General features: G+C 48.9%; 1 protein-coding gene and 1 pseudogene across 1 annotated transcript in view; one reads left to right on the forward strand and one right to left on the reverse strand.

Annotated features, from left to right (window-relative positions):
• Nucleotides 1–4,139: 4,139 nt before the first annotated feature.
• On the reverse strand, nucleotides 4,140–4,258 carry LOC120919755 (annotated as a pseudogene).
• A 3,204-nt stretch (nucleotides 4,259–7,462) lies between these two features.
• The window catches only part of MLX (MAX dimerization protein MLX), a 198,371-nt gene continuing 186,334 nt past the window's right edge, over nucleotides 7,463–19,499 (forward strand). Inside the window, 2 exon segments of the mRNA XM_040331815.1 lie at nucleotides 7,463–7,603; nucleotides 10,078–10,111. Coding sequence (XP_040187749.1) covers nucleotides 7,556–7,603; nucleotides 10,078–10,111 — 82 coding nt within the window. The 5' untranslated portion in view covers nucleotides 7,463–7,555.

Consider the following 19,499-nt stretch of genomic DNA (forward strand, 5'->3'; position numbering starts at 1 on the left):
GGTTCAAGGGTAAGGATAAATATCAAAGGTGATAGGGGACAACCTTGTCTTGTTCCGTTCGTTATCTGGAATGAAGAGGAGAGGTGGCCATTGACCTTGACCTGGGCCGACGGGCGGGAATATATTGCTTGCACCCACTTCATCATGCGTTCCCTCAGGCCTATATGTTGGAGAGTTTTGAACAGGAAGGGCCAGCTCACCCTGTCGAACGCTTTCTCGGCATCCGTCGAGAGGAGCAACAGTGGGATCTTTTTAGTCCGAGCCGCGTGTATAATATTGATAGCTTTGATAGTATTATCGCCCGCTTCTCTAGTGGGGACAAATCCGACCTGGTCAGGGTGGATCAGCTGCGGCATCAGGCCTATGAGACGCATGGATAGGATTTTTGTAAACACCTTGAGATCCACATTTAGTAGTGAGATCGGACGATAGTTTCGGCATCGTAGCGGGTCTTTGCCCTCATTTGGGATCACTGCAATGTGGGCCCTCAAAGCGTCTCCTGGGAGGGGTGTTCCCTCTCCAGTTGTGTTGTAGGTGGAGACAAAATGTGGGGCCAATAGGTCCCCAAATGTCCTATAATAGGGGAAGGAATAGCCATCCAGGCCCGGGGCCTTGCCCAGGGGCATCTGGGCCATTGCTAAGTGTACCTCCTCCACTGAAATCGGTTTTTCAAGAAGCTCCTTAAATCTTGACAAGGGGGTTATGTTCCTATTCACAGGAGAGGACTAGGCAGAAACATGTTAGATAATTAAATACATGTTACTTTAACAGAGATAAACAGCCCCACCAAGAGGGCGGTCCCTCCAGACATAACCCTCCTTCCCTGCAGTATGCAGCCTCAGTTCGTAACAAGCAGTACAAACCTAAAAAGGAGGGGTGGGTGCTGTGTCCGTACATGGACGTCAGAGAAAACGTTTTTACGGTGAGTAAAAAAAAATCCTATTTTCTCTTATCGTCCATGGACGGACACAGCTCCTTAAATCTTGACAAGTGGGACGTCCCCAAGCAGTGTCAAAAACGAGGGGTGAGAACAGTATCAGTAAAACCAATTTAACTTCACCCCAAAACAAGCAGAGCTCCTCAACAGAGGAGTTTCAACTTTAAACAGAGGCCTGCAAAACCTAGCGGACGAAAGAAGCATCAGAAGATGCACTCACAGCAACCTTGTAAAATGTGGAAAAAGTGTGAATGGACGACCAAGTCGCCGCCTCGCACACCTGTGAGACAGACGCATGATGTTGGAAAACCCTGGAAGCACCAATTGCCTTGGTCGAAAGTGCCGTGACCGGAAAGGGGGCGCCCGCCCCCTAAGAGCATAGGCCTGTATGACATTTTGTGGAAAGGGATTTCTCTGTATAGACAGAAAAAAACACTGCGCTATCGTGTAAATAAATTAACAGTGAAAAAATTAATTTCAGTGAAAAGCTGCCAGTATTAATTACTAAAATACCATAGTAAACAAAGAAACAAAAAACAAGATAATACGGCGCTATAGTTTAGACCTGTGAAAAATATATGTGCGAAATGTATCTCAAAAAGCTGAATACAACACTTATAAAAATAAATGTGAAATAAATAACAAAAAGAATGATCAAAGAATTGGATAAATGAATTGACAATATGGTATTCAATGTGACAAATCCAACCATAAAAATAAGTGAAGTGAAAAAGAAATAGTCCATAAAAAATCAATGCAATTAAGTCCAATTAAGGTGAGCATCTGTGATTAATCAGGAAAGGGATCCTCCACCAAAAAGGTCACCCAATGTGTGGGAAATGAAATCTCCTTACCAGAGAAAAAGACCGGGCTTTCAACGGTCTAATTCAACATAAGGATGTTTAAAGTCTTCCTTGAAAAGACTATTCCGGACACTGCTATGAATCACCAGTATTGATAACTCCAAAGGATAGAATCCCATTCAAATCCGCTCCAGTTAAACATTGGTGTTCATAAAAAATAAAGAATGGTAGGAAACCACATAGTGCATTACTGTGTAAACATTGAGCTTTAATAAAAACAGGTGTGCACTTACAGCAAAAACTTTGTAATCTATCCCCGTAGACGTCCGTATTGCGACGAAACGCGTAGGAGGAGCTTAGCCACAGTGACGTCATCACGTTAGAGGGAGAGACACGTGACGGACGGAGATACGAAGCGAACGGAGGCTTGGGGAAACGCCATCCCTTCCATACCATATCCCACATGCGAGATTACAAAGTTTTTGCTGTAAGTGCACACCTGTTTTTATTAAAGCTCAATGTTTACACAGTAATGCACTATGTGGTTTCCTACCATTCTTTATTTTTTATGAACACCAATGTTTAACTGGAGCGGATTTGAATGGGATTCTATCCTTTGGAGTTATCAATACTGGTGATTCATAGCAGTGTCCGGAATAGTCTTTTCAAGGAAGACTTTAAACATCCTTATGTTGAATTAGACCGTTGAAAGCCCGGTCTTTTTCTCTGGTAAGGAGATTTCATTTCCCACACATTGGGTGACCTTTTTGGTGGAGGATCCCTTTCCTGATTAATCACAGATGCTCACCTTAATTGGACTTAATTGCATTGATTTTTTATGGACTATTTCTTTTTCACTTCACTTATTTTTATGGTTGGATTTGTCACATTGAATACCATATTGTCAATTCATTTATCCAATTCTTTGATCATTCTTTTTGTTATTTATTTCACATTTATTTTTATAAGTGTTGTATTCAGCTTTTTGAGATACATTTCGCACATATATTTTTCACAGGTCTAAACTATAGCGCCGTATTATCTTGTTTTTTGTTTCTCTGTATGACATTTTGCCTGATCCACTGAGAAATGGTGGTCGACGAGACCACCGGGGCCCTTTTGTGGACCAGACACTGACACAAAAAGAGCGTCAGAGCTCCGAAACGGAGCCACAGCAGGCAGGTACACCCGCAAATCACGTACCACGCCTAAAGTATGAAACGCAACCTCCGTAGGATGCGCCGACCGAGGACATAAGGATGGAAGAACAAAAGTCCACCTTCGGAAGAAGGGAAGGTGGCGGGCGCACCACCACCACTTAATCCGTATCAGAAACCCTTCTGACAGAAGTAATGGCCACTAAAAAATGCCACCTTCCGAGATAGTGTCAAGGGAAGAATCTCTCTGATGTTTCCAAAAGGAAGATTCCTGAAGAACCGAGAGCACCAGAGTCAAAACTCATGAGGGAAGAGGTGGGCCAAGAGGGGGAAGTATATTACCAACCTTCTGCACAAAAAGGTACCCACCAGGGAATGGGCCGCAAAAGGCCACTGAAAAAACACAGCCAAGGCTGAAATCTACCCCCAAACGGTGTTTAAGGCAATTTTTAGATCCATTCCAACCTGTAAAAACAGCAGGACCCAGGACACCGAGTACATCCATGGACGTCACCCCATCTCTTCGCACCAAGAGATGTAGGCCTTCCAGGTGCGATGGTAGATCCTCCAGGAAGAAGACTACCGTGCCCTCAGCATGGTTGAGATGAGCATGGTTGAGATGAGAGTCGGACAGACCCCAGTCTCTTAAAACCTGGCTTCCAATAGCCATGTTGTGCAAGCCAGTGACTGTACAACAGGAGGAAGTATGGGACCCTGAGACAGAAGGTCCTCCCTTCCTGTCAACCGCCAGGGTACCTTCACCACCAGGCGCCCGCGATCAGCATATGAAGGACGCCGAGGCCAATCTGGAGCGATTAGAATCAACGGGATCCCCTCAGCCTCCACTCTGTGGAGCAGCCAAGGAAGCAACTACAATAGAGGAAAGGTATAAAGTAGCTGATACTGACACCACAGGGCCACCAACGCGTCTGTACAGGATCACTAGAGCTGGCCACAAACTTCGACACCTTGCGGTTGAGACGAGTGGCCAGGAGATCCAAGCCCTGTGAGTCTCACCTCCTGCAAGGGAGCTGAAACACCTCCAAGTACAAGGACCAGTCGCCCTGGTCCAGCATCTGGCGACTCTGGTAGTCCGCCTCCCAGTATACCTGATGGTAGACCGAAGCCACGGCCGTGGAGTTGTCCGGCTGAATCCAGATCGGACAACCTTGCAACCTCCTCGACCACGAGGAGAGGCATAGCCTGATCGCCCAAAGTACTAAGACCATGATTGGTAGACAGGATTTACAGCACCTGGTATTCCCAGGTGGTCTCCCGTCCAAGTACTAACCAGGCCCGACCCTGGTTAGCTACCAAGATCAGACGAGAGCGGGCGCATTCAGGGTGGTGTGGCCATAGGCCCACTAGAGTCCAGTGACTCTGGGCCGACTGGACCCCCCAGGCACCCCCTCAACCCGTGAGGCTGGCGTCCATCATAATCACGTCCACTGGAAGGGAAGAAACGACTTCCCGCACCGAAGAGTCTGGGATCTCAGCCATCAAATCAGAGAGACTCTGACTAGGTGGCGCACCTGAATCTGATGATCCAGAGACAAAAAGAGATTTGTACCACTCGGACAGAATTTCCCTCAGAAAAACACGAGTGTGGAACTGGGCATACGGTACCGCCTCGAAGGAGGCTACCAACAGGCCCAGGACTCGCATGCAAAACGGAGAGATGACCGATTGCGTGATGCCAATACCTTCACTGCAGGCTGAAGAGTCTTAAATTTCTCCAGGGGAAGAAAGAGTGCGGATCAACCCTAGGAACTCCAAGTGTTTAACACCCACCCGAATTCTCGGAGGGTCTAAATGGCTACCAGGGGTCAAGTCCTGGGGAAAAAAGTGTGGGAACTCCCACCCAATATACACTCCCCCACCAAAACAAAAAAAATGATACGCTCATATGCATAATTACTAAACCGCATGTTTTTTTTTCTCGATCCACTGTACCTTAGTAATCCTTTATGTTACTGGCCACTTCCTGTATATGGATTCATCAGGTAGTGTGCGGGTATTCCGTCACTTCCTTGATGCCGCAATTTCTCCTGGGAGCTTTTGTCATTGTTCCCAGGAAACATTGCAGAGGTCTGCCGCGAGTTATCGCGGGATTTAGAAAGAAGCAAGTTCTTTCTAAATCCCGCGATAACTTGCGTCAGACCTCCGCAATGTCTCCTGGGAACACGGATTGGCTTGGACGGCTCGGCTTTTCTAGTCCTGCAAAGGGAACCGAGTTCCTGCTGTGAAAAAAGTGCAGGAACTCCGTTCCCACGCGTTCCCGAAGGACTTGAGCCCTGATGGCTACAGACACATCCACCAATTCTGAGCCAGAAGCTGCTCTTAGAAGAAAGTCGACTAAGTAGCCCATAATGGCAAAGCCTCGCAGTCCCAGCAAAGCTAGGATAAGTGTGAGCTCCCTGGTGAAAACTCTTGGTGCTGACGCCAGATCAAAAGGAAGGACCACAAACGGGTCCTCCCCCATCGCGAAGCACAGAAACCTCTGTGACTTGCACAAAATAGGACATGCATGTATGCGTCCTTGATGTCCAAGGACGCCAGAAAGTCCCCCGGATGGAGCCCAGCTACCACCGAACGACTGGATTCCATGCGGAACTACCCAACGTTCACAAAGGCATTTAAGGCTTGAGGCCCAAAATCGGATGGACCCCGTCCATCTTCGGGACTGAGAACAGATTGGAATAGAAACCCTCAAACCTCTTGTCCTGCAGGACAGGTAAAATTACCCCGCAGCTTAGCAAGTCCCACACTGCCCCAGGGCAGATCGACGAGCCGGGAGGAGAGGGAGACACGAGGGAAAAAATCTGTTCGGTGGATAGGAAGGAACCCTATCTAGTACTCCGAAGAGACCACCTCGCAGACCCACTGGTCGGAGAGCAGGGAGGTTCACCGAGCTTTGAACCTGCAATGCCAACCCCCCACCCCCAAGACGGGCAGGGGAAGGCTACATACATTGGCGGGTTTGGGTGCCAGCGTGATCGGCTTACGCACCCAGGGACGTTTTAGTCCCCCAGCTAAACCTTTGTTGGCCTGGGAGGGTTTGCCCACGTACCCTGACTGACGAAAATACCGATTCGGCATGGGGAAGGAAGGACCCGGTCGACGGCGGGGTTCCTTCCCCCTGAAGGACTGAGGGAGGAGAGTGCTCTTCCGTCTAGTGACATCCTTGAAAATGTCGTCCAGCGAGGACCCAAAAGGCCTCCCACCCTTGAAGGGTAAATCCGCCAGGGCATATGTTAGAGGCCTGGTCAGCAGACCAGCATTCCAACCAGAGGAAGCGGCATAAAACCGAATCTGAAACAGAAGCTCTGGATATCAAGGGCGTGGCAGCCAGTGAAGCATCACAGACATATACAAGGCCCTGGACCAGCTGGTCCGCTAGCCTAATAACTTCGGGATAGAGCCGGTGCTCCTCCACAGTCTGGTGCAAAATGCTCACTCAGTGAGTGATTGAGACCCCAGGATAGTGGCTACAATAGGCCGCAAGGCAGACCCCAGCATGGTAATCATGGAATGGGTCAGTGCTTCGGATCTCCTATCAGGCACATCAATAAAAGCAGGGGTTCCTGCAATTTACCCTGGCAACCGGAGGGTCCACCACCGGAGGAGAAGCCCACCTCTTGAAGAGGCTCTCCTCAAAGGGGTACCAAACCGCCAGGCAGTGAGGGACTACAAAAGCCTTCTGCGGCTTTTCCCATTCCGCATCTATGACATTATCAAAGAAGGGCACATAAGGAAAAACCTGCACAGAGCAGTTTGATTTGTGTGACCCAAAAAAGACCGAGCCCTCAGCAGAAGCCCAGCTGCACTACATTGATACAATGAATAAAAAGTGAAAAAATGATTAAGGAAGTCCCAACTATGAAATATGTGACTTATGCAAAGTCTTCCAATGACCTTTTGGGGTTCTAATAATTCTTTTAGGCTGGGCTCACACTTGTGTGGTGCAAATTCTAGCTCTGTTATCTCTGTTCAGCGTTTCATCTGCGTGGTAGCTGCAGACTTGCTAAACTGGGAGAGGGGAGGGAGAGGAGAGGGGGAGTGTAGTGAGCAAGGAGAGAAATCCTGTTGAGAACTGAACACATCTGCGAATCAGATGCGTGCCCATAGAAGATAATGGGCCTGAATTCGCACTTGAGCCGCACACGTTTTTTGGGCAATGCGCAGTGCGAATGCATCACATATATGTGAACTAGCATCATTAAAATCAATATATTTTGTAATGCTATGTGAATTGGACGCTGTGTAAGCTGCAACGGGGCCTCAGAGAAGGACGTATCAACGGCCAAAAGTTTGGTGAAAATCTTTTGACTTTTTAAATATACACACAGTGAAACCACCACGCACGCACGCTTATCAGCTGCACAAGTTTTCCTCCAAAGACTTTAGATGTTGGTCTGGTCAGCAGGCATAATAAACCGTTAGTCTGCTATGGAGCGGCCTGTCAAATTCTGCAACCTGATTTAAAATTCTTGCAGCCGTGAAGTAAATCATGGGAGACAAACACACACCGTTGCCCATGTGATTGAGGCTAACAGGGCGGGATGAGACACAATAACCAGACCCTACGATCTCCGCCCAGCAGGTGGCGCTCCTCCGAGTGTTCACACTGCGGCCTTCACAGCCTCTGTTGGAGCAGAATGTCGGAAGCGGGTGTTGTCGCATCCCTCGAGGACTCTTGGAGCAAAGTAAGGAGGGTGGCATAGGGCAGGCCGGGGATGGTCAGAGTTACTAAGCTGGGGGCGAGGACACACAAGGGCGCGGGGCAGAATGTATTCTTACGACGGGTGACTCTTCTTCCTGACAGACTTATAGTATATCCTCTGTTATGTGTTGGCGCAGGGTACTGACACAGTAGTCAGTCAGATCCTTGGGTTATTACAAAGAGTCACGTTTTGTTTATGTTATTCAGTCTGGTCGGTGTGTTAGTTGTGGTGGGTGTATAGAAACGATCCAGTGGCGGATGGTGCTCCAAAATTTTTGGGGAAAAAAAACACATCAATTGCAGCCTCACTGTGCCCCATGAAACGCAGCCACTTGTGCCCCATGAAACGCAGCCACTTGTGCCCCATGAAACGCAGCCACTTGTGCCCATCAATTGCCACCACAAAGAGATATAAAGTAATCTGGAATGGAAAGGGTGTGTCAGGCAGTGTTTGGAATGGTCAGATCTGACACTGGAGGATGCAGGATATATGAGCAGTGAAGATATATGTGAGGGAGAGAAAACAGCAGAAAGTGAAGGAGGGGGAGAGGGATCAGTGTGACAGGGAAGATCTACACCAGGGGTCTCCAAACTTTTCAACACGAGGGTCACATTGTAGATTTTACAAGTATTCGGGGGGCGAAAACGTCTGCATGTCTATGTCCATCAGAGTCCCCCCATTATATCAGTATCCTCAGCATATTTTTCACCATTATCAGTGTCCCCAGCAGAGTTCCCCCCATTATCAGTGTCCCCAGCAGAGTTCCCCCCATTATCAGTGTCCCCAGCATAAATGTCCCCAGCATAGATGTCCCCATTATCAGTGTCCCCAGCATAGATGTCCCCCATTATCAGTGTCCCCAGCAGAGTCTCCTGTACATGTACAGTATGTGTGCAGATTAATGCCCATTTTACGCTTGCCTGTACAATCCTATTTCTTCACTGTAGGAGCCGACTTCAGCTCTCCTGCACCTTCCGACTCCTACCCACTGCTGCACATGCAGGCTGTAAGTTAGAAGGATTCCTAATGTAAACAGCGGGCGGGAAGCTGGGAGGACCATGCTGATGACGTTATCTCCTAGCAGCCAATCCTCAGCACAGCAGCCAATCCTCTGGCAGCACGGTAGGGTGTGTGGGGAGTGGCTTTTTGTCCTGGACCTGCTAGACATTTACTGCCGATAACAGCAGCTGCTTTTAAAAGCCAGCAGATCGGCAGAGTCTGGGCAAGCTGGGGGCCAAACAAAACACACACGTGGGCCAGGGTTTGGAGACCCCTGATCTACACACTTGCAGTACAGGAGAAAGGGGGAGTAAAGTTGGAGGTGAAAGATGTTGCTGTAGCAGGAGTCATAACAGTGACAATAGCTTCCCCCCATTCCTGACCCTCCGTGTACTGTACCTTCTCTGTTTTCAGTGTGCACTGCTGGATGTCACATGGAGATGGATGGAGGACTGCTTCTTCTCCTGCTGATTGCCTCAGCACTTACCTGCTGAAGGAGGCAGGCAGTGTGAGCCGAGTCAGGCAAATGCAGCCAGTGTAAATCCACATAGGAGCAGAAATAAAAAAAAAAAAAGTCCCTCCAGGCTCCAGCTACAGTCTTCCCGACTTCACTAGAACAGAAAGTGAAAGTAACATGGCTGCCGGGGGAAAGCACCTCCCAAGTTCTACAGCGGGTGCTAATGGTCAGATACAAAAACAGGCAGAAGTCTGACCAATGAGAGTGCTGGGGCTATTACCTCTGCGCCTCGAAGCAACACAAAACCCTGCAAATGTAGCGTCTCACCTGCAGTCACGGGATTGCAGTGGCGTGACGCTCCCATAGTGCTCTGGGGCCGGCGCCCGAGCAGAGTGAACTTAAAGAACTTTAAAAACACTTTTTTTTTAAAGGGACCCTTTTTTTTCTTCCCTAATAGCTTTGGGGGGGGGGGGGCCCAGTGGCGGCCCCTATGGACGGGCCGCCACTGAAACGATGAATACAAATTATGCTGTTAGGTCAGGAAAATAGAACGCCTCCTTGGCGACAGCTATCACAGGATGTGATGAGGACTCTACAGCCAGCCAAGAAGATATCTGGTTGTGGTGTGTTTTTTTTTTTTTTTTTTTTTTTTTTTTTGTGGTTTACTATAGGGTAATGTGACAGGTTCTCACTGACATCTACCCTCACCAACCCTCCCCTACTGTCGCATTCCGTCATCAGAGCCCAGTCCAATCCCTGTGTAAGCTGACCTGAGTCAAGTGTTGGAACTTATCCAGGGTACATGACTTATTTTGCTCCCATGATGTTGCTTAGGCCTGGGAGGATGGTGTCCTGGTGGGAGGTCAAATGTTGCCCCACTAATGGTAATGATAGGGGAGCATGGCGAAAGTAACAGATGGCAAGGGTTGGACTTTATTTGCAGGAGGGTCAAATAGTTGAATTTTTAATAACGTGTTTTTTTTTTTTTTCTTTCTATCAGTCTGACACCTCTTTTAGTGATAATGTGGAAACAGGTAAGACTAAACATTTATTCTATGCTTATTTTGTAACAGTAGTATGCTTATTGATGGAGGAAAAGCGTATATGTATACTATTTCTCTTTCGTTCATTGACGAACACAGCACTTTGTTCTTGACCTTAGGGTTATATCGCCACCTTCAGGAGAGGACTAGGCAGAACATGTAAACACTATAACCCCTCACACAGCATCCATCAGCTCAGTTTTTTTTTCTGCCTAGTGTAGGAGAAGGACCTGGCTCCCAATAAGAACCATTGGTCCTGGGGATTTTTTCTTTTTGATTCCTGTTATCTACTATCAACAGCCTGGCTGGGTGACAGGCTGGATAATATAGATCCTGGTAGACTCCCCAGCGTGGGGAGCGTGAGGAGACCTTAGCTGCGCGCTGGGTCGGCTACGACATGCCCTGTCTGATCCAGGGGCTGCCGGCGAGCTATATGCTCCGGGGCACACATATGACCGTGCTACTGCTGTCCGTGTCACAGTGTGCCATGGCCAACAGCCACCCCGTACCCCTCGGGTGATGGGTCTATCCGAGGAATGCGTCCAGCAGTTCTCACAGGAGGGGTAAGTATGGTTCTGCCTGCCTCGGCAGGACGGAGCAGCTGGGCATTCCCTGGGAGGTCGAATTGGGGGTCTTCCATGCTCCTCTTCTTCTCTCCCCGTCCCTTCCTTCCTCCCCATACTTGGGCCACTGCGCGACTGAACGGGGGTCTCCATGTCCGGCCGGGGGGCTGTGCTGGGTGTTGGGGGGTCCGTTGTTCCCTTCCCTATTTTTGGGGCATAGTGGGATGTTTGGTATGCACTTTTGTGAGAGACCACAGGGTCAGCGGGACCACGCGATTTTTCTGTAGTTTTTGTCAGGAAGTGCAGCGGCCATTTTCCTGTAGCCTTACTCTGGAAGTTCGGCGACAATTTTCCTGTAGCCTTACTCTGGAAGTTCGGCGGCCATTTTCCTGTAGCCTTAGTCGGGAAGTCCGGCCGCCATTTTCCTGTAGCCTTAGTCGGGAAGTCCGGCGGCCATTTTCCTGTAGCCTTAGTCGGGAAGTCCGGCGGCCATCTTTTCAGAGCCCTCAGGCATTTTCCTGCTGAGGCGGCCATTTTCTCGTAGTGTCAGCTTGTTTTTGCCTCTAGCGCTGGTTATCCTTCTGGAACGACGCAAAATGCACAGAAACGCCTCATGAGGGAGAGCGGATGGCACAGCACAATGCAGTACCTGGCCGGGGTGGTGAGTCCTGCGGGGTGTCCCTCAGTCTGTGGCAGCTAGGAGGGTGGACTTTTGTTGTACTGGCTTGTGGTCCCTAACGGGTGTCAGGTGGATCAGCATGGCATCAGAAGCTGGCGCTTCTTCTCCAGACATCCCTGTAATGGCAACCGGTCCTCCTGCACCTACGGTGCCTATGGACGCTTTGTCGGCAGTCCTGGAGTCCTTTGTTGCCAGGGTGGAAGCGGCGTGTGGGTGAAAAGGGGCTAAAAAAAAAAACGCCCCAGTGGTCTTCTGGGGAAAGCTCTGATTCAGACTCTGATCTTGCTGTGGCACACGGCCCTTGTTCTGACGTTTTAGAGGACGCGGACCAGGACTATCCGGACAGTGAGGATGACTCTGTGTCCGGGTCAGCGCAGGAAAGGGCGCTTGTAGGGGCACTTATCACAGCGATGCGGGATACCCTAAAGATGGAGGATACGGCGGGGGCATCTACAGAGGTGTCGGCCCCTTTAGGGTCCCACAAGCCGGCCAGCACGGCTAAGGTGTTTCCCTCCCTATCTTGCTTTGATTTTATTTACAAAGAATGGGAACAGCCGCAGCGGACCTTTTCGGTCCCAAAACGCATGGCGGTACGGTACCCCTTTGAGGAGAGTTTCCTGAAGAGATGGATATCTCCCCCCATTGTGCACCCCCTGGTCTCCAGGTTAAACAAGATAATCACGATTCCGGTGAAGGGGACCCCAGCTTTTAAAGACCCCGCTGATAGGAGGGCTGAGGTGGTTGCCCGGTCCACGGTGGTGGGGGTCGGCATTACAGCCAGTATTTGCCACGGCCCTGGTGTCCCAGACGCTTACTGAATGGGCAAAATTGTTGCATGAGAGTTGGAAAAGCAACAGGCTTCCCTGATTTGCGTGGAACTGGCAGACCAGTTGGTGCATGGCCTTAAGTATGTCTGCGATGCGGCCTTTGCTTTTTAGAGCCTCAGTATCTGCTGTGGTGCTCCATTGCCTAATTTGGCTAAAATGCTGGTCTTCGGACCAGGCGTCTAAAAAGGCCCTGTCAGATTTGCCCTTCCAGGGAGAGAGGCTATTTGGAGCATCGCTGGATGACATTATTAAGAATGTTCCTGGGGGTAAGAGTACGTTGCTCCCACAGTCCAGAAAAGGTAAGGAGCCATGCCGTAGGCCAGGGCCCTCCTTTTCCGATCAGAACCCCCCCCTCACCTTCCAGGACTGCTACTTGAGAGATGATTGGCTCTGCCCTCTACAGGAAACACAAATCGGATACAATATAAAAGGCCCCTCCCTTTCCTCTGACCCTCAGTTGTTTTGTGTTTCCAGACCCTCCAGGAGCACCACCACGTTTTTTGTTTTTCTTGGGTCTGGTAACTGTGGTTGGTGGACCCCCCTTCTTTGGCGTCATCCAGGACTAGTTGTGGCCAAGTCCTGGGTGCTTTTTATTAGTCATACCCCCAGAGGAGTTCTGTCCAGAAGGGTTCCCTGTTTGGAGTTTCTTGCCTACCTGGTTCTAAAATGGTGGCAACTTTTTTTTTTTTTTTTTTTTTCCCCAGCCTTGCTGTGCGTAACCTGTCCTACCTCGTACTTCACCGAGGTATACCAAGATGGCGTCCGGATGACTTCCGGTGACGCGGTAAGATGGAACCGGAAGTTGGGTGACGCGCTTCCGGGCAGCGTTTTTTATTAGAAGCGCGGCGTGATACACTAAGGACATGCTGCCTAGGGGACAGTCTGCTGAACGCCAGACAGGCGCATTTTTAGCAGGTCAATTGCAATCTATTTCTCTGGCAGATCTCTGCTCACCCGATTGGAGCTTGAGGACAGGTCTGAGGATGCTCCGCTCGGATTAAACCAGCGGCAGCCTCCGGGTCCCATACTGCCCCCACTGTAAGCCCTTGTCTGTGGTTCTACAGCAAGGGACCTTTTTATGTATAGACCTTTTTCTTATGATTCTTGTTTCTGCTTTATTCTAGGCCAAGATGTTGAAGAAGAAATGTGGGAACTGTAGGGCCAGGCTCTCTGATAGTTATAAGATACAATTTTGTGAGGATTGAATGCCATCCAGAGCTAGTTCAGAGACTACCTCTTTAAAGGAGTTTATGTCTTCTATGAAGAAGGTTGTGTCCTCCTTAGTCTTTCAATGACAGGTTAGCAGGTCTGGGGCCTTCCTCATCTAGTTCCATAGCTCAAGAGCCTTCAGCCTCGGCTAAACCCCTTCCTCTATTAGTATCCAAGACCATTAGTTCGCGCAATGCCTCCAGCGAAAGATATTGACAAACTTTTAATGTCAATATATACTTCGGAACAGATTGGACCAGCTGAGGTGTCTCAATCTGTACAAGATAAAATGTATAGGGGTCTACAGGGGTGGAAAGCAAGAGATTTTCCGGTGCACCAGTCGCTTAATGATAGGATTCTTGCAGAGTGAAAGGAACCTGAGAGAAGGTTATTCCAGTCTAGAGGACACAAAAGGAGATTTTCTTTTCAGTCTGAATTCATAGAGACTTTCTTTAAATGTCCTAGAATAGATGCCCCCATGTTTCAGGTGTCAAAAAGGTCAGACCTGTCCTTTTGAAGAATCCGGGGTCCTTATAGGGGTTGTAATGTATTTTTTTTTTCCTAAATAGCTTCCTTTACCTTAGTGCAGTCCTCCTTCACTTACCTCATCCTTCGATTTTGCCATTAAATGTCCTTTTATTTCTTCTGAGAAATCCTCACTTCCTTTCCTTCTGTCTGTAACTACACAAAGTAATGCAAGGCTTTCTCCCTGGTGTGGAGAAAGCCTCTTGAGGGAGGGGGGGAGGAGGCGAGCAGGCAAGTCAGGACACTCTCTACTTTGCAGATAGAGAAAGGAGCTGTGTGTTACACTCCTGCTCGCCCCCTCTCCCCTCAAGAGGCTAACACACAGCTCCTTTCTCTATCTGCAAAGTAGAGAGTGTCCTGACTTGCCTGCTCGCCTCCTCCCCCCTCGAGGTTTTCTCCACACCAGGGAGAAAGCCTCGCATTACTGTGTGTAGTTATAGACAGAAGAACAGGAAGTGAGGATTTCTCAGAAGAAATAAGGACATTTAAAAGCAAAATCAAAGGATGAGATAAGTGAAGGAGGACTGCACTAAGGTAAAGGAAGCTATTTAGGGATTTTTTTTTCTTTTTACCTTTACAACCCCTTTTAAGGATCAAATGGACAGGAAGGCCGATGCCTCAGCTTTCTCCTTGGGTCCAGCTGTAGCATCCACCTGTGTGGCTAGGAATTTGGATGTATGGGTTCAGCGTCTGGATGATCTTCTTTCATCCGACACCCCCAAAGAGAAGATTAGGGAGTCTCTCCAACTCATTGCCAAGTCAGTTGCCTTCTTGGCTGATGCAGATGCCGTTAAGGCTGTGGCCAGATCTTCTGCTCTCATTAATTCAGCCAGACAGGCTATCTGGCTTAAATCTTGGGAGGGTGATCTTGCCTCCAAAAACAAACTCTGCGGCATCCCCTTTTGAAGGCAAGCTCTTATTCGGTTCCTCCTTGGTGGAGGTCCTAGCTCGTTCCTCTGAGAAGAGTAAACGGTTCCTTTTTTTCTCAAAGCTACAGAATAAGAAGCCCTTTTGCGGTTTCCAGAACAAGGTTAATTTTAAAACCAACAGGCGAAGAAAAAGTGGTCTTTTAACAAAGATGAGCAAAAAGGCGGAGACTCTCTTTGCTCCTTCAGCACCTTCCAAGAATCCCCAGTGACACCAGGATAGGGGAAAGGTTGTCCTATTTCGTCAAGGAATAGGCAGAGATTTCTGACAATTCCTTTATTCTTCAAACATTAGAAAAATGTTACAGGTTGGAATTCAAGAGTCTCCTCCTCCAAGCCCTGTTTCCCCTGTTCCAGAAACTCAAAATTTCAGGGATTTTATTCCCACGTCTTTCTGGTTCGGAAAGCCTCCGGCAGCTTTCGTATGGTCATAATCATAAATGTAAGCTACCTAAACAAATTTATTCTCTACAGACGTTTCCAGAAAATATTTATTCTGTAAGAAATCTGTTGTGGCCAGAGGTCTTCATGGTAACCCTGGATTTTCAGGACACTTATCTTAATGTACCTATCTGCCAGCGCCACCGAAGGTTCCTCAGATTTGTGATTCTCATGGACAATGGACCGAGCCATTGGCAGTTCAATGCCCTTCCTTTAGATCTCTCGGCAGTACCCAGAATTGTTACAAAAATCATGGCCGAGGTCATGTCTTTTTTTCAGATACAAGGTGTATTGATCGTCCCATATCTGGACGGTTTTCTGATCTTTGCTCGAGACAAAGAGTCCCGTATCCGGGATCTGCAGTTGGTCTTGCCGATCTTTCAGATACTAGGGTTGAAAGTCAACCAACAGAAGTCTTGTCTGGGGTCCTCCCAGACGATACTTTTTCTGGGTTATCTAATAGACTGTTGCTCAAAAGATATTTCTTCTCAAGGAGAATATTTTGAAACTTCTTCTCTCTGTGCAGGCCTTCAAGTTACTCCCACATACCTCTCTTCGATGTGTCATGCAGTTATTATGTTTGACTGCGGCCATCCCAGGGGTACCCTGGGCCCAATTACACTCCATACCCCTTCAGGCATTTCTCTTACGTTATTGGGATCACTGGAAGAATTCTTTAGATTAGCTGGTACAGCTGCCAAGAGAGGATTTTCTCAATCTCTCCTGGTGGGAGCAGCAGGAACACCTGCAAGGAGGGAAGAACGGGGCGCAACATGCTCCAGTAAAAGTTTCTACAGACGTAAGTCTGTGGGGCTGGAGTGCGCACTCTCAGGGCTGGCAGGCCCAGGGAGCCTGGTTGCCAGAGGAGGCAGTCGTTCCTCAAACTTCAAACTGCTAGCTGTGGGGAAAGCTCTCTTGGCCCTGCAAGAGAGGGTCTGTTCAAGAGACCTATTGGTTTTCTCAGACAATGCCACTACAGTGGTGTACCTGAACAAGCAAGGGGGCACTCGTTCAGAGTCGCTTCTGACGCTGACACAGCAGATTCTGTCCTGGGCAGAAATCAATGTCACCTCAATCGGAGCAGTACACATAAGGGGTTCAGAGAATGCACTGGCGGACTATCTGAGCAGAGTGAGCGTCAGTTCCAGCTGTTGGGAGCTACATCAAGGCACGTTCCGGGAGATTGTGCTAAGATGGGGTCTTCCTGCAGTGGATCTTTTTGCCTCCAGTCTCAACAGAAAACTGCCAGCGTTCTTCTTGCTGGAGAGCGAGACAGAGTCCTTGGGAACGGATGCTCTCCCCTCTTACCTCTGGTAGTTTGGAAAATTATTCAGGATCGAGCAGAAGTGGTTCTGATTGCCCCCTGGTGGCCCAGGAGAAGTTGGGTTTCCTCTCTGAAAGACCCTCTCTGTGGATCTTCCCTGGCCCCTACCAGATCGGAAGGAACTACTCCATCAGGGACCAGTATTGCATCCAAGCCCTCAGACCTTCCATTTGAAGGCCTGGAGGCTGAGCGACGCATCTTACAATTGAAAGGGTGTTCAGAGAAAGTTATTCAAACTATCCTGGACAGCCGCAAGTTGGTCACAAGTGGAATCTATGGGAAAGTTTGGAAAACTTTTATTTCCTGGCGAAGGAAATCCGGTTTCGATTCTTTCCACTCCCTGTGCATTGGATTTTTTACACAGAGGAGTGGAGAAGGGACTATCTTGTCAGCACCCTTAGGGTTCAAGTTGCGGCCCTGTCTGTGTTTTCAGACAAGAGACTAGCGGAAGATCCTTTAATCAGGAGGTTCCTTTCAGCCAGATCTAGGCATGCTCCCAGGATCATCAAACATGTGCCTCCTTGAGATCTGTCATTAGTGTTAAATGCTCTAACAAGGGCTCCTTTTGAGCCTTTGCATGAATCTTCCCTGAAATTGATTTCCTTGAAGATTTCCTTCCTTTTAGCCATTAAATCAGGGAGAAGGATTTCTGATCTACAGTCCCTTTCCTGTAAAGACCCCTTCCTGAGGATTTTAGAGGACAGGGTAGTGATTAGGCCTGATCCTTTCTATTTGCCCAAGTTTCTTCTAACTTCCATAGGTCCCAGGAAGTAGTCCTTCCTAGTTTCTGTTCCTCTCCGAAGAATGCGGAGGAGGAAAGAGATGTCTGCTGCTTTACTTAGAGAAATCCAGTGGGTTTAGGAGTTGTTCCCAGCTGTTAGTATTGTTCAGTGGCCCCAAAAAGGGATGGATTAGGGAAGCTATTTGTGAAGCTTACAAAGCGTCAGGTCGTAGTCCTCCTTCTAGAATTAGGGCTCATTCAACAAGATCCATGGCTACGTCATGGGTAGAAAGAGCAGGGGAATCATAGGAAGAAATTTCTAAAGCTGCCGTCTGGTCCGCCTCTCATGCATTTGTCAAACATTATAGAGTTAAAATTCTTTCCAGCCAGGACCTCTCCTTTGGTAGGAAAGTGCTTCAGGCTGTTGTCCCTCCCTAAGGTATAGTATCTTGCTTATCCTCTCAAGTAGCTGTCTTGGAAGGTGAGGGGGGGAAAACCCCCATTGGTCTTACCGGGAACTGTATTTCCAGGAACCTTCCAGGACATTGTCTATATTCCCACCCTATTCTACTTTCACCTGGTGGTGGTGTTTTGTTATGTTTGTTTGTGGTTTTTTTTTTTCCTCTGCCGAGTGCACTTTGGTGGAGGTTTGCTTGATCTTTTAAACAACTGAGGGGCAGAGGAAAGGGAGGGGCCTTTTAAATTGTATTTGTGTTTCCTGTAGAGGGCGGAGCCAATCATCTCTCAAGTAGCTATCCTTGAAGGTTCCTGGAAATACCGTTACCGGTAAGACTAACGGGAGTTTTCGTCCGCCCAGATTTGCAAGTAATCGTTCAGAGGCAGACAAGGCGCCTGCTGAGGGAAAAGGAGCGTCCCTGGTTCACAAGCCTGTGAGCAAATCTACGACTACATGAAGGTTTGCTAACCGCTCAACACTCAGGTGGGGGGTCGCCTTCTGGAGTTTGAAGCTCGGTGGACCTCCCTCCTTTCCAACCAGTGGGTTTGCGAACTGGTATCGTCAGGATACAAGATGTTTTTTTCCCTCCAACCTTCATCTTCTCCCGGCACGACGGGACGCCCTGTTTGGGGCAGTGCAAGACCTGCTGAAGCGCGGATGATGGTGCTTGTACCGCCGCCAGAAAGGTTTCAGGAATTCAATTTCAATCTGTTTGTAGTCCCAAAGAAGGATGGGGTCCGTCCGATCCTGGATCTCAAGGCCCTCAACTGCTTTGTAAAGGTACAAAGATTCAGGATGGAATCAGTTCGCTCTTTGGTCGTTGCACTCCATCCGGGGGATTTTCTGGCATTCTTGGACATCAAGGACGCATGTCCCCATATGTGTCGGGCATTAGGAAGTTCCTGCGCTTTGTGGTCGGGGATGAGCACTACCAATTTGTAGCCCTCCCCTTTGGCCTGGCATTGGCTCCAAGGGTTTTCACCAAGGTGCTCGCCCCGATTTCTGGCTTTGCTGAGACAGCGAGGAATCACAATTATGGGCTACCTAGACGACCTCCTGAGAGCAGCTTCCGCCTGAGAATTGGAGGAGGATGTGGCGATCGCCAGTCAGGCTCTTCGAGAGTCTGGTTGGGTACTGAACCTCCAGAAGTGTTGATGCCGACTCAACGCCTGGAGTACCTGGGCTTGATTCTGGGCTCCTCAGAGGCAAGAGTTTTTCTCCCTTCAGACAAGCTGCAGACTCTTCAGGCTGTGGTGAAGCTGTTGGAGTCCCGCAAGTGGCCGTCACTGCGCTTTTGCATGCGAGTCCTGGGCCTTATGGTGGGCACTTTCGAGGCGGTACCGTATTCTCAATTCCACACTCGAGCCTTGCAAAAGGAGATCCTGTCCAAATGGGACAAGTCTCTGTTGTCTTTGGATTGTCAGATTCAGGTGAGCCACCTAGTCAGGGAATCCCCGGTTTGGTGGCTGAGGTCTCCGGCCCTTCAGTCCGGGAGATTGTTTCTTCCTCCCTATTGGACGGTGATCACGACGGACGCCAGCCTGACCAGTTGGGGGTGTTTTGGGGCGTACAGTTGGCACAGGGTCACTTGACGCAGGAAGAATCCTGCCTGCCGATCATTGTGCTGGAACTTCGGGCGATCAGGCGGTGCCTCTCCACATGTCCAACTGGATCCTGACTGGGCATCCCTGCAGCCTCCGTGACCAA

This window comes from Rana temporaria, chromosome 12, assembly GCF_905171775.1.
Source record: "Rana temporaria chromosome 12, aRanTem1.1, whole genome shotgun sequence".
In the NCBI taxonomy this organism is placed as follows: domain Eukaryota; kingdom Metazoa; phylum Chordata; class Amphibia; order Anura; family Ranidae; genus Rana; species Rana temporaria.